Below are 13491 nucleotides of genomic sequence, written 5' to 3'. Positions count from 1 at the left end.
GACTCGCTCCGATCGGTTCGTTTGAATCAGTGAGTCGTTTACTGGAGACTCGCTCCGATCGGTTCGTTTGAATCAGTGCGTTGTTCACTGGAGACTCGTTCCGATCGGTTCGTTTGAATCAGTGAGTTATTCACTGGAGACTCGTTCCGATCGGTTCGTTTGAATCAGTGAGTTATTCACTGGAGACTCGCTCCGATCGGTTCGTTTGAATCAGTGAGTTATTCACTGGAGACCCGCTCCGATCGGTTCGTTTGAATCAGTGAGTTGTTCACTGGAGACCCGCTCCGATCGGTTCGTTTGAATCAGTGAGTTGTTCACTGGAGACCCGCTCCGATCGGTTCGTTTGAATCCGTGAATCGTTTGAATCAGTGAGTTGTTCACTGGAGACCGCTCCGATCGGTTCGTTTGAATCAGTGAGTTGTTCACTGGAGACCCGCTGACCCGATCGGTTCGTTTGAATCAGTGAGTTGTTCACTGGAGACCCGCTCCGATCGGTTCGTTTGAATCAGTGAGTTGTTCACTGGAGACCCGCTCCGATCGGTGTTCGTTTGAATCAGTGAGTTGTTTCACTGGAGACCCGCTCCGATCGGTTCGTTTGAATCAGTGAGTTGTTCACTGGAGACCCGCTCCGCTCCGATCGGTTCGTTTTGAATCAGTGAGTCGTTTACTGGAGACTCGCTCCGATCGGTTCGTTTGAATCAGTGCTTTGTTCACTGGAGACTCGTTCCGATCGGTTCGTTTGAATCAGTGAGTTGTTCACTGGAGACTCGCTCCGATCGGTTCGTTTGAATCAGTGCGTTGTTCACTGGAGACCCGCTCCGATCGGTTCGTGTGAATCAGTGAGTTGTTCACTGGAGACTCGCTCCGATCGGTTCGTGTGAATCAGTGAGTTGTTCACTGGAGACTCGGTCCGATCGGTTCGTTTGAATCAGTGAGTTGTTCACTGGAGACTCGCTCCGATCGGTTCGTTTGAATCAGTGAGTTGTTCACTGGAGACTCGCTCCGATCGGTTCGTTTGAATCAGTGCGTTGTTCACTGGAGACTGGCAACAGCAGTTTTGAATAATTTTATTTGGTAACACTTGTTATTGTTTATTCAGTGTCCTTGTTACACGTTAAATATACTTACTATTATAATAACAATTAATTATATGCAAGTAACCCAAAGCCAAACCCAAATCCTAACCTAATACAGTAAGTTATTACAATGTAGTTAATTAAATTACTCATTATATATGTATAATTACACTGTAGCAAGGACACCTTAAAATTAAGTGTAACCTTTAATCTTACAAAAGTTTTGTGAATCTGGCCACTGGTGTCAAGAGGTGTTTCAAGCACACAATGGACCTGACTGCGATTCATTACAGCGCTCAGACCTCAATATAATCTGGATTGTTTTTGGATTAAATACCTGATGCACACAAACGTTGCACTTGTCGCAGAAGACCATCTCGTTGCCGTCCTCGCCCTCAGGTGAGCGGCACACGTCACAAACCACGTCCTCGTCGTATTCGATGCCCAGACCCTCCTCGGTCTCGATGGCCTGCTGCATGTTCTGCTGACACCTGTTCTCCAGCTCCACCACGACCTGCTCCATGGTCAGCTCGTCCAGCTCTGGAAGTGCTGCGACACACAAAAAAGAAACCGCTTTGTATTTACGGGTTTCTGCCACATTAGTGAGGCCCTATGAGTTCAGTGATGTGGAAAACAAACACAAACAAATCTCTCCACGGCAACCCGTCAAAATAAAAGTTCAGTTTAACTTGAAGAAATTGTGACACAAAAATTACCGCTGTCAAACAATTAATCGCATCCAAAATAAACGTTTTTGTTTACATAATATGTGCGTGTACTGTGTATATTTATTATATATATATATATATATATATATATATATATATATATATATATATATATATATATATATATATATATACACATACACACATACAGTATATATTTAAGAAAAATGTTTTGTTTATATACAAAATATTAATATGTTATATATTAATATAAATACATGTAAACATTTTTACAAAATATACATGTTTGTGTATTTATATATATTTGTCCAGTGACTGCTAAAATATATTTGATGACTGAAATCATTCATTCAACAGATTCGTTCAAAAACAAGTCTTCATTAATTTATTTCAAATGATTTTTTTACATAATGAATTAATTTGATTATTCTCAAATAGACTCATTTATAACATTTTAGACATTTATAAATAGACTCATTAATAATATTAAATAAAACATTTTGTCGGAACCTCAAGTAAATTAGACTACATATTATTTTGTTTGCAGACCTGCCAACCTTGGAATTTTTTTTTTTAATAACCGGGCGTGGATGGGTGTTTTTTTGGTTGATTTGCGGTATTTGTTAGCCTTTATATCTCAGTATTTTGTATTTGGATTAAACAAATTAAATTAATGTAAGCATGTAGGCATATATTATGCACAAAAAAAGGGTTAAAATCACATTACACTGTAACATTTTAACATTGCAATCTAAAAACAAAAATAATCCCTTTAAAGCAGAAGTTAAAGTTACTAAACTAAAAATGAAAATAATAAAAAGCACAGACTAATTGAGTAAAAAGGCAATTTTGATTATTACCCAATTACACTTTACAGTTAGTGCTATCACACAACTGTGATCTCCATTCAAAAAATCAATTATCCAGAGTCATAGCTTAAAAATACATCATATATCTGGCATCTAACTAATGCTATCAGTACAGTTTCTACAAGGATCTGGTACAATGCATTATAATGCCGCTTCTCATCCAGTGTGAGAAATTCTGCAATTAAACCCTCCTCTAGAACCAATTCCCCACCTAATAAAATCATTATTAAAACTTTATTTTTAAGGAATCATCACACAAATGTTCTTCCGTGTTTTAAAATGCTACTACTACTAAATTTATTAAAACTTTATTTTTAAGGAATAAAAATTTGGTTTAGTTTAATTTTGTTTGCCATTTGATTGCCAGAAAAATTTAAGGGTTTTATTAAAATTGAAACCATTAAAATGGCAGAAAATTTTATTAAACTAAATAAAAACACAGAATTTGGTATAAAAAAAAAAGAAAGAATTTGAGAGAAAATAAAATGTATTTCATAGGTCCATAAAAATGTGATTTTTTTAAAAACTTTTAATAGATTACTGTTAACTTGTATACGTTTTATGATTTCAATTAATTAGACATGCTTTTTAATTCATTCAATTTTAATTAACCATTAAAAAAAAAAAGAATCCAGGAAAATGTAAATAAAAAAAAAAAATTAAAAAAAAGAAAAAAAATTAAAAAAAGAAAAGAAAAAAGTATTTCATATTCATTCAGAATTGCGAGAAAAAACAAATTGCGATTACTTTTTTTTTATTTTTATTCCATATGTTACCACTTTACCTTAAATTAAACTAAAAACAGAAAATACAAAAATAAAAACTCATTTTAAATATTAATAAAAACTATAATAGCATCTTAATGATAAAAAAAGCAAAAAACAGCCTTCAACTCTTTTCAGATAGTTGATAAATCTTACCTAGTTGTCTGAATTCAGCATTAACCAGTTCAAGCCAGGTCACATCCAGATCATCCAGATCATAACAACTCAGCGGCTCCGTGAGAACATGCGACTCTCCGAAGCCAAACTCTGACTGGCCCCTGGTTTGGATCGGTGAGAAGAATGGGATTCGATTGACCCCCGGAAGCATCCTGGGAAAAAAAAAAATTGCACGCTTGAATGACCACAAAACTCATGCATCAAGTATTCAAAGGAATGTTTCAGCTTCAAGTAAAGCTCAACGCACAGGATTTGTCACATAATGTTGATACTTGATGCTCAGTGAAGTACTGAGAGATCCAGATGTGAATGTGGCTCTTTCCATGCATTTATCACTTTTGTAAAATTAGTTTAACAATAACAACACATTAATATAGATCGTGCACTGAGAAATATAATTTTCCTTAAACTTAAGACATATAAGAGAACATATGTATCTCGAGCAGCGGTTCTTGTACATTAGTATAATTAGTTTTATTTTAGTTAGGTGTTTTAGTTCAAATGTTTATTTAGTAATTCATTTTTCTTATTTTTTATTTTTTTTTTAAGTTAAGGCAATCGGTTCAAGTATTTGTTAGCAAATGTGACCCTGGAGCACAAAAGCAGTCTTAAGTTGCTGGGGTATATTTGTAGCAATAGCCAAAAAAAAAAAAAAAAAAAAAAAAACTTATCGATTTTTCTTTTATGCCAAAAATCATTAGGATATTAAGTAAAGATCATGTTCCATGAAGATATTTTGTAAATCTCCTACCGTAAATATATCAGAACTTAATTTTTGATCAGTAATATGCATTGCTAAGAACTTCATTTGAACAACTTTAAAGATGATTTTCTCAATATTTAGATTTTTTTGCATCCTCAGATTCCAGATTTTCAAATAGTTGCATCTCAGACAAATATTGTCCTCCTAACAAACCATAAATCAATGGAGAGATTATTTATTCAGCTTTCAGATGATGTACAAATCTCAATTTTAATAAAATTGACACTTATGGCTGGTTTTGTGGTCCAGGGTCACATATTATGGTGCAACACTGTATGCAAATTCATTCTGACATCAGAAAAAGCCATTTTTCCTATTTGGGAAACCTGTAACACTTAAGTCAAGAGCAAGTCTGTGACTCTCACCGAACTACAGGCTCGGGAATCGGTTCCACATTGGCTGGCACCTGAACACCCTTCTCCCATTCCTGCCTCCAGGGGTCGGAGAGGAAATAAAACTCCTCTGGGCTCAGCTGTGCTGAATCAGGCAACTTCATGGCTGTAATAAAATCGGTCCGAAACACCTGAAAGAGCAGAACATTGGCAACATTCAACACGAATCGCCCGGCGACATCTTCACCGGCGCAGAGGCTCGAATGAAAGATTCTGCTATGTTTTAAAAAGCAATCTTTCTGCCAAAGTGCAAAAACACTCAAATATGTATGAACACAAACTTACTGCTTCTAAAAGTTAAATTGTAAAATGTTTACATTTTTTTGAAGTGAGTGAGTTAACCAAGAAAAGATGTAGTGTGTTAAGTGAGTTCATCCAGTGGTTTGTTGTTTTAAATCAGACACATATTTAATATCTAAACATCTGACCTACAGCTAAACACAGATATATGATTCCCAAGCCACCTCAAGGCGAAAGAGACACATTTACAAACAAGGATTACTTTCCTTAATGTTGTATTTAATCAGCAAATTTCAACCTTCCATATTTTCGACTCTCATGTATATTTTATTAGCATTAGTTGAGAGAATTGTACCCGTTTTATTTCAGAAATAATCGATATTGAATCAAATCTCAAGCTTGTGAAGGACAATCGAATCGAATGGTGAAATTCATGTTAAAACCCAACTCTTTGAAACAGTATTTCTCACCTCAGACGGTTTCTTCTGCTCATGGCGTACCCATGTGCTGTTGGTCCCTGTGTTCTTCGAAGACCGTGACCAGGTGGTCACATGACCTGCAAGAGATCGAAGGGTCACGGGTCAACTTGTATGACTTTATGTAAAGGTTATGAATGGAAGCAAACGGTGTGGTCAAAATACAGGGGTGGAAAACTTTAGACAATCCTAAATAAACATCTATGCACGGTTACTTTATGGTTTTAGAAAAGCCAGCTCAGTCATTTATGCTCAACTGTGCTATCAGGGGAGCGCCCTTCGCTCGGTTTCTCTACCTAATCCAGTCACAATCTGAAGAAAAGTTATGTTTGTCTGAAAGGCCAAATCGTCCCCGTATACAGTTTCAGGAATGACAGATGATCTAATAAATTGTTCTGTGAGTCATTGCTATTATTGACTGAAAACTGTAGCAACGGATGAAAAGAACCACCAGAAAACCGATCTCAAAATCTGTGCATGAAGTGATTCCAGAGGAACAAAAACACAGCAGATGAATACATTTAGCAGCTTCTACATGTGAAGATAAAACTAATTTTGACATAATTAATGCATCATTATTTAATTGTTATACTATTGATAATTAGCTTATTTAATTTGTATTTAAATAAATAACCCTTCTAGGCTGTTGGTGTCGGGGCTTATATATTTATTTATTTATTTTCTTAAATGACGTGAGAATTTGTGGCTTCCTGCACTTGCTATACTTTATACTTCAGTACAGTCAAAGTACAAAAATGTGTTATAATAGTCATTTTATAATAAATCCAAAAGCAAGACATGAGAAGTTGAAATAGCAGCTGAGCTAATGAATGATCCTCTGCTGCCATCTACTGGTTATAATGTTCATTTCATGACGTTTTCATCTTAAAAGTCTTTGTTTTCCACCATTTTTGGCAATTTTTTGAGTAAAAAAGTGAATCTTTAAAGTGAATTTCACTGCACAGCTGAAGTTGAGAAATAATAAAGGATTTAAAATAAGTGTTTTAAAAATGTGTTACTGACTATGAAGGTAAGTTGCAGTATTGATTATCAAGAAAACCATTACGTTGTGTTTACGAGAGATAACATTCGCCTAAACAGTTACGATGCTTAGTTTAGTTCGTTGTCAGCATTTAAATGTACAATTGCACATCTAGGTGCTCTCCTGGGATTATCTGCTCAGCATTTAAAATTAAATATTGTTCAATAGCATGAAACTGTATGTTAATGCCGCTCGATTGTTTTGTTTCTCAGTTTCTGAGCAGAACGAGGCAGGAGAGGTTTCTGTGAGCGTCTCAAGAGTCTCTACCTACATACACCACAAAGTTTCAAAGTTGAAAAAAAAAAAAAGATTTTTTTGACCTATAATTCAGCTCATTAAAATGTATTTTGAAAGATGGTTTTATTGTCTTGTGTGTTAGTTAGCACAGACTTGTAAGCTGTTGATTAATTCTATAAAGCCTACTCTCTCATATTTGATAAGCACATCTCTAAGGCCCCTAAATTATCAAAACTTTGCTAATAAACCTGTTGCACAAAATCTACTGCATGCCTTCTGTTTAATAGTTTCATGCATTTTTTCGTATAACTCTGCATCCTTTTTGCTTTGAACTCCACGAATCACTTTTTTAGTCTCAAATATAATTATCAGGCTTTTGAGGATTGTTTATTTGTTCATCTCTCAATCGTCATGTGATTGCATCGCATTATGTTCTGATCTTAATACGATGCATTTAAATATCATCTTACTAAGACATATTATTGGCAGATTCATAGTGACAGCTGATATTTGTGTGTAATTTTATACTATGTGGTTATAGAGATCTCATTTCATCGTACTCCTTGCTCATATTTCCTGGAGAATGAGCTCCATAATGTCACTATTTACACATTTTTTTAGACGTCATCTTTCTCTGAAGAGATTTTATCTAGTGGTGAGAAGCTGTGTGTGTGTGTGTGTGTGTGTGTGTATCACTCACTGTCGGTGGTGTCAGAGTCGTTGCTGCTGGTGGAGTATTTCCTCCTCTTCATCTCACTCTCCATCTGTCGGCAAAGAAGGGATGAACAATTATCAGACTCTGAAAAGATGGCAGGGACGCACGCGGTGTGAAAGTGAGTGTGCTGGTGGAGATGTGTCAGGCCTGCTGTATACAGCGTGTCAAAGACAGGAGAGGAAACACTCCACCGGCTGCTGGCAGATTTATGTGGCCATGAAACGGGGCTTTTCCCTTTTATGTGGGTCTCTTCCTGTCGCCTCTGAGCCCAGTCTACACTTCACAAGAGAGAGAAACCCCATTCGCCGATGCTGCTGACGGATCAGCTGCCTTCAGTCCACACGGGGGTGATCCGGGGAATAATCTAACTGCAATACTCCTGATAAAGATTGTCTGCCGTGCTTGTTTGTAGGCATGTATCAATATATATATATATATATATATATATATATATATATATATATATATATATATATATATATATATATATATATGTGTATATATATACACACACACACACATATACATATATTTATATTTTTTTTTTTGTGATTTTTAAATGTTTTTTATGGGAGTTTCTTCTGCTCATCAAGGCTGCATTTATTTGATCAAAAATACAGGGGAAAAAATTTATATTGTGAAATATTATTATGACGTAAAATAAAATAAAAAAAACTAACATTTTAATATAAATTAAAATCTTATTTATTCCTGTGATCAAAGCTGTATTTTCAGCATCATTACTCCAGTCTTCAGTGTCACATGATCTTCAGAAATCATTCTAATATGCTGATTTATGATCAATGTTGAAACTGTTGTGCTGCTTCATATATTTTTGGAAGTTGTGATACTTTTTTTCAGGATTCTTTGATGAATAAAAGCTAAAAAGAAGAGAATTTATTTAAAATGGAAATATTTTCTAACATTTTAAATTGTTGTTATTTAGTTTGGGGTCAGTACATTTTTATTCTTTCTGTTTTTGAAAGAAATTAAAACTTTTATTCAGCAAGGATGTGTTAAATTGATAAGAAGGGATAGCAAAGATATATATATATAGAGAGAGAGAGCGAGAGAGAGAGAGAGAGAGAGAGAGAGAGAGAGAGAGAGAGAGAGAGAGAGAGAGAGAGAGAGAGAAAAGATTTATATTTTGAATACATGCTGTTCTTTTTAACTTTTTATTCATCAAAGAATCCTGAAAAAAGTATCACAGTTTCCAAAAAGATATTTGGCAGCACAACTGTAGCCAACATTGATAATAAATCATCATATTAGAATGATTTCTGAAGATCATGTGACACTGAAGACTGGAGTAATGATGCTGAAAATACAGCTGCACATCACAGAAATAAATTACAGTTTAAAGGATATTAAAATAGAAAACATTATTTTATACTGTAATAACATTTTGCAAGATTACGGTTTTATTTCTGTATTTTTGATCAAATAAATGCAGCCCTGATGAGCAGAAGAGCCATATTGATACATGGAAGTCAGTGTCTACTAACTGTTTGGTTTCCAACATTCTTCAGAAAATCTTGAGGGTGAGGAAATTATACAATTTTTATTTTTATTTTTAACTATCCCTTTAAGAGCTGCATATGACAAGATTATTTAAAAAACAGTGGCAGAAACACAGTGAGCAGCGATACGTGATACGTGCGCTAAAAACACCACAGAAAGCGAGAAAATACAATTTTTATCTGTCATACATACATACATACATGACTCTGACCGTTCAAATAAACCAAGATTTGTTTCTCATCTACATCCAGCATTATTAATCAGTTCAGAGCAGAATTTTAAAACAAACAGTATTTGTAGATAGCAAGGAGAGACAACTAAAACTCATCGACGCATCAACTGCATGTGCTTTAAAGTCTTACCCGTTTAAACATTCAAGCACAAGAAGATGTGAAAGAAAACTCAATATGTATTAGCACACACTGTTTTCTGTGTGCACACACCCAGAGTTTGAAATCAAAGCTCTATTTAACGAATGAAAAAATGTCTTAAGCAATACCCGAGAGACCCCCCATGGGATGAGTAACGAGATAACGGTGTCCACAGAGAAAGTGCGCTTGAACAGGAGAACTGTGGGTGAGAGACACATCTCCAGCTCCTGCACACTACAGACAATGCTGCTGCTTCAGGAACAAATGAACAGGAGAAAGAGACGCTCTCAGACCTCTTTTTTTAATTCACCGTTTCATTTGAGAAAACTATCATCAAATACACACAGCAACTCAAAATCAATGTGACAAGCTTTGCACATCGTCCTTCCAAAACCTAAGTCTGGTTCAACTTCAGAAATATGTAACTTAGTTTTGTACAGTATGTGCTTCTCAAAATAAGTAGTCATTATTAAACATTATATCATATTATTTGCTTCATATTTTAATTTTAACAGCACTTCGTTTGCCACAAAATAAAAGAATTTTTTTTTTTAAATGTTTAAATATTATAAATATACTTATTAAACATTTTCAATTTCCTTTGACTACATAAAAAAAAAAAAAAACATGAATCAATCTGTTAAAGTTTTATGCATTCCCTCCATTTCTTTCATAATAAATTTGTATTCAATCATTGAAATATATATATATATATATATATATAATAAAAAAAATTCTGAAAAGATAAAACATTAACAGTAGGGCTGGGCGATATGGGCAAAAACATTATCATGATCAAAAATGTTTATATCAGTCGATATTGACAATTATCACGATAAATGTCAAATCTTTATTTCTTTCAAGTTTATTTTTACTCCGAAGTTATAGAAACCAGACCATTATTTATGAATATGAAAATTAATTTCTTCGTTTCTGCATGGTCTAATAAATTATATTGTTTCAAATCATGAAGCAGGTTTGTGTTCCTGACTTTGATGCGTCTCTTCAGCAGGCTGCGATATATTAATATTACTTTATTTTGTATCTAAGAAATGCATATTTTACAGTAGTTTGAGTTTCGAAGCAGATGTAAGTTTATGTTCATTATCAAAAACAGTAACATCTGTAAAAATTATAACAACTTCGGTTTTCTATGGTGAAAATTAATTATTCTGACTGATTGATTTTTAAATTACCCATTGGTTTCCATAGTAGCATACATTTAGATCATAATAACCATGGTTACAACCACACATATTGCACTGCAGGGTAAAAATGTAACTATATGGTTTCTGGATATTTGTATGAAAAACAGTAGTCTAAATACATTTAGTATAAACACTCCTTTAACACGTCTATCGCTACTTAACAGGACTGTTTTATTGTTAAAACGTTAATAAACTGTTAAAGTTGCATGAATTAAATTAATTAGACATGCCTTTTGATTATGAAAATTTAAATTACACTAAAATTGAATCCAGAAAATGTAAAAAAAAAATTAAACTTATTTCTTGGGCCCCCGAACATCTCAAAGATCATCCAGAGAAACTAAATCTAAATGTCACAGCAATGCAATTATTCCAGTATTTTCTTATTAATAAATGATCACAAATCATTACGGGGTATGGAGTGCAAAAAAGTAACTTAAGGCTACAAAATAAACCGTGACAAATGAGGGGGTCTGAATACTTCTGGAAGCCACAGTAATGTACATATTCAGTGTGTCTGGCTCAGTTGACAGTCAGCATCAGGACCACATGCATCCCTCACAAACACTGAGGCTCCACCATGAGCACAGCAGAGCTTTTACACGGCGCTGGGAAGCACGTCATGCACTTGCGATCTACTGGCTACGTGTGACAGGAGTCCAGCAGGCAGTGGAGTGGCGCGAGCGCTTACGAGTGATGAAAACATCAGAGCCAGAGCTCCCACAGGCCGTGCTTCATTCATGAATAACCCCCTCATATGAGAAACACACGCTGCTGCCCATGTGACCGCCTCGCCTCCTTCTCCACCAATCACACGGCAGCTGACAAACACACTTTAAAAGGACGGAGCTGCTCTTGACACGGCAAAGAACCTCACATACCCAGTCCCGAACCCTTTCAAAACACAAATGCTCTTCTAGATTGTGCATCATGATAGTGTAAAATTAAATGCTGCAAATCCTGATATAAATATAAAACATGCATCTTTTACAATGGACTAAGCACAGAAGCACGCTGAAGCATATTTACTTGAGCATATTTACTCCAAGCCCCCTCAGATTTTAAGGTAACAAGTTTATAATTATGTGACTTTTTGCATTTGCATGTTCACGGTTCTTTGATGTCGGTTAACCCTTTAACCGCCAGCGGGTATAACTTACCCATGCACATGACTACTGTTTTGATGTGGCTAAAAAACATATTATGCAACAGTCTTCACATAGTAATATCTAGAGTCATGAAATGAATATTTGTAGTCATAGACTATGTTTTTGACCTGTTGTTTTATGTTCAAGGCTATTTTAAGCAGGCTACACTAGTCACTTTTCTTAACAGTGAAAAGGCTAAACCAGCGTGCAATGACAACGAGAATTAGAAATAAATAAATACACATTTGGGTGGTGTAATATTACAATGAAATGTCATTAATCACGTATTAAGATAACTTTATGTTTTTTTAAATGACTAAAATACCCTAAATAGACAATAGTGAGCAATAATAATCACCAGATCTAAATTTTATTTATTTATTTATTTTCAGGAAACGGGCAGACTACAATAAATAGCAACAGAGTATCAAACAATAACAGATAAAAATTACAAAACAAAATTTAATCCAAAGTTTATTTTAGCCTATTCATAAATGTTCAAACTTTGGATCAATTATTATTTTTTGTTAATTTATTGTTAGCTATTTATTCTACTCTGCCCGTTTCCTAAAAAAAAAAAATCTATAAACAAAACACTTGAATTTGTCGTAATTTGTCATAAATCCTATGCAGTGCAGTGAATTATTATTGCTCATATATTGTCTATTGAACATAAAACAACAGGACAAAAACATAGTTGATGACTAAAATAATCATTTCACGACTCTAGCTATTACTTTATGATGATAATACAGTGACGTAATAAGTTTTTTAACCATATCAAAACAGTAGTCATGTGCATGGGAAAGTTTTACCCGCTGGTGGTTTTAGGTATACAACCACCCCAATGCGTTTAAAGCGTTTCATCTAAACTATTTTTAACAACGGGGGATTGCAAATAATTTTAGTAAAAGTCAATGACTGAGAGACTTGGATATTTTACTGAAAATCTGTTACGTATTAAGAGTGCGACAACAAATCATTTCGTGAACCGATTCTGCAATTTTTGCGAATGCATCGCGATTCTCTCTTGAAACGATTCTGAGCTTAGTTTTTAACAGCAGATGTGTGGTTAAAAACTAACCTAGAGCGCCATCTGCTGTTAAAAACTAACCTAGAGCGCCATCTACTGTTAAAAACTAACCTAGAGCGCCATCTGCTGTTAAAAACTAACCTAGAGCGCCATCTGCTGTTAAAAACTAAACTAGAGCGCCATCTGCTGTTAAAAACTAACCTAGAGCTCCATCTGCTGTTAAAAACTAACCTAGAGCTCCATCTGCTGTTAAAAACTAAACTAGAGTGCCATCTGCTGTTAAAAACTAAGCTCAGAATCGATTCCGATATTCAAATTCAAATATAATATCTCATCTTAATTGTCGTTATTTTTTAATTATTTTAATTTGACATTTTTATAATGTAATTAACTATTAGATTTTCATTAAAATTACAAACTCGTTTGGGAAACCTTGATGTAATGTTTAATGCACTTCATGTTGTTACAGTAATAATAGGGATGTAACGATGCACTGCGAGCCGGTTGAAAATCTATACAAATATTTGACAATTTCAGATGGGTTGAGATGTTAAACGAATCACTTTTTTTTTTTTTTACTGTTTTTTTTTTTTTTTACATTTTATATGTTATTTCATTCATATTGGCACTCTATAATTCACATTAAAGCAGTGTTTATAAGCGCCGCGCTGCTTTGTTTACAGCGGTAACCAAGGAAACACTGCATTGCTGCCGTTCCATGAGCACCACCTGCTGTCAGAGAGAGAATCTGCACCCATCTGCTGTTTTTG

General features: G+C 34.6%; 1 protein-coding gene across 4 annotated transcripts in view; it reads right to left on the bottom strand.

Annotated features, from left to right (window-relative positions):
• LOC109074323 (protein Jade-1-like) overlaps positions 1-13491 on the bottom strand; it is a 45142-nt gene that overhangs the window by 29090 nt on the left and 2561 nt on the right. For all 4 annotated transcript variants that reach the window (XM_042711318.1, XM_042711315.1, XM_042711317.1 and 1 more), the window contains 5 exons: positions 7426-7489; positions 5441-5526; positions 4704-4861; positions 3555-3727; positions 1414-1625 (listed from right to left, as the gene is read on the bottom strand). In XM_042711318.1, the coding sequence (XP_042567252.1) occupies positions 1414-1625; positions 3555-3727; positions 4704-4861; positions 5441-5526; positions 7426-7489 (693 nt within the window). The remainder of the gene's footprint in view (positions 1-1413; positions 1626-3554; positions 3728-4703; positions 4862-5440; positions 5527-7425; positions 7490-13491) is intronic.

Source organism: Cyprinus carpio, chromosome A21, assembly GCF_018340385.1.
Source record: "Cyprinus carpio isolate SPL01 chromosome A21, ASM1834038v1, whole genome shotgun sequence".
NCBI lineage: Eukaryota > Metazoa > Chordata > Actinopteri > Cypriniformes > Cyprinidae > Cyprinus > Cyprinus carpio.
Note: the sequence above shows the minus strand (reverse complement) of the source record. Positions and strands in the feature narration are given on the sequence as shown.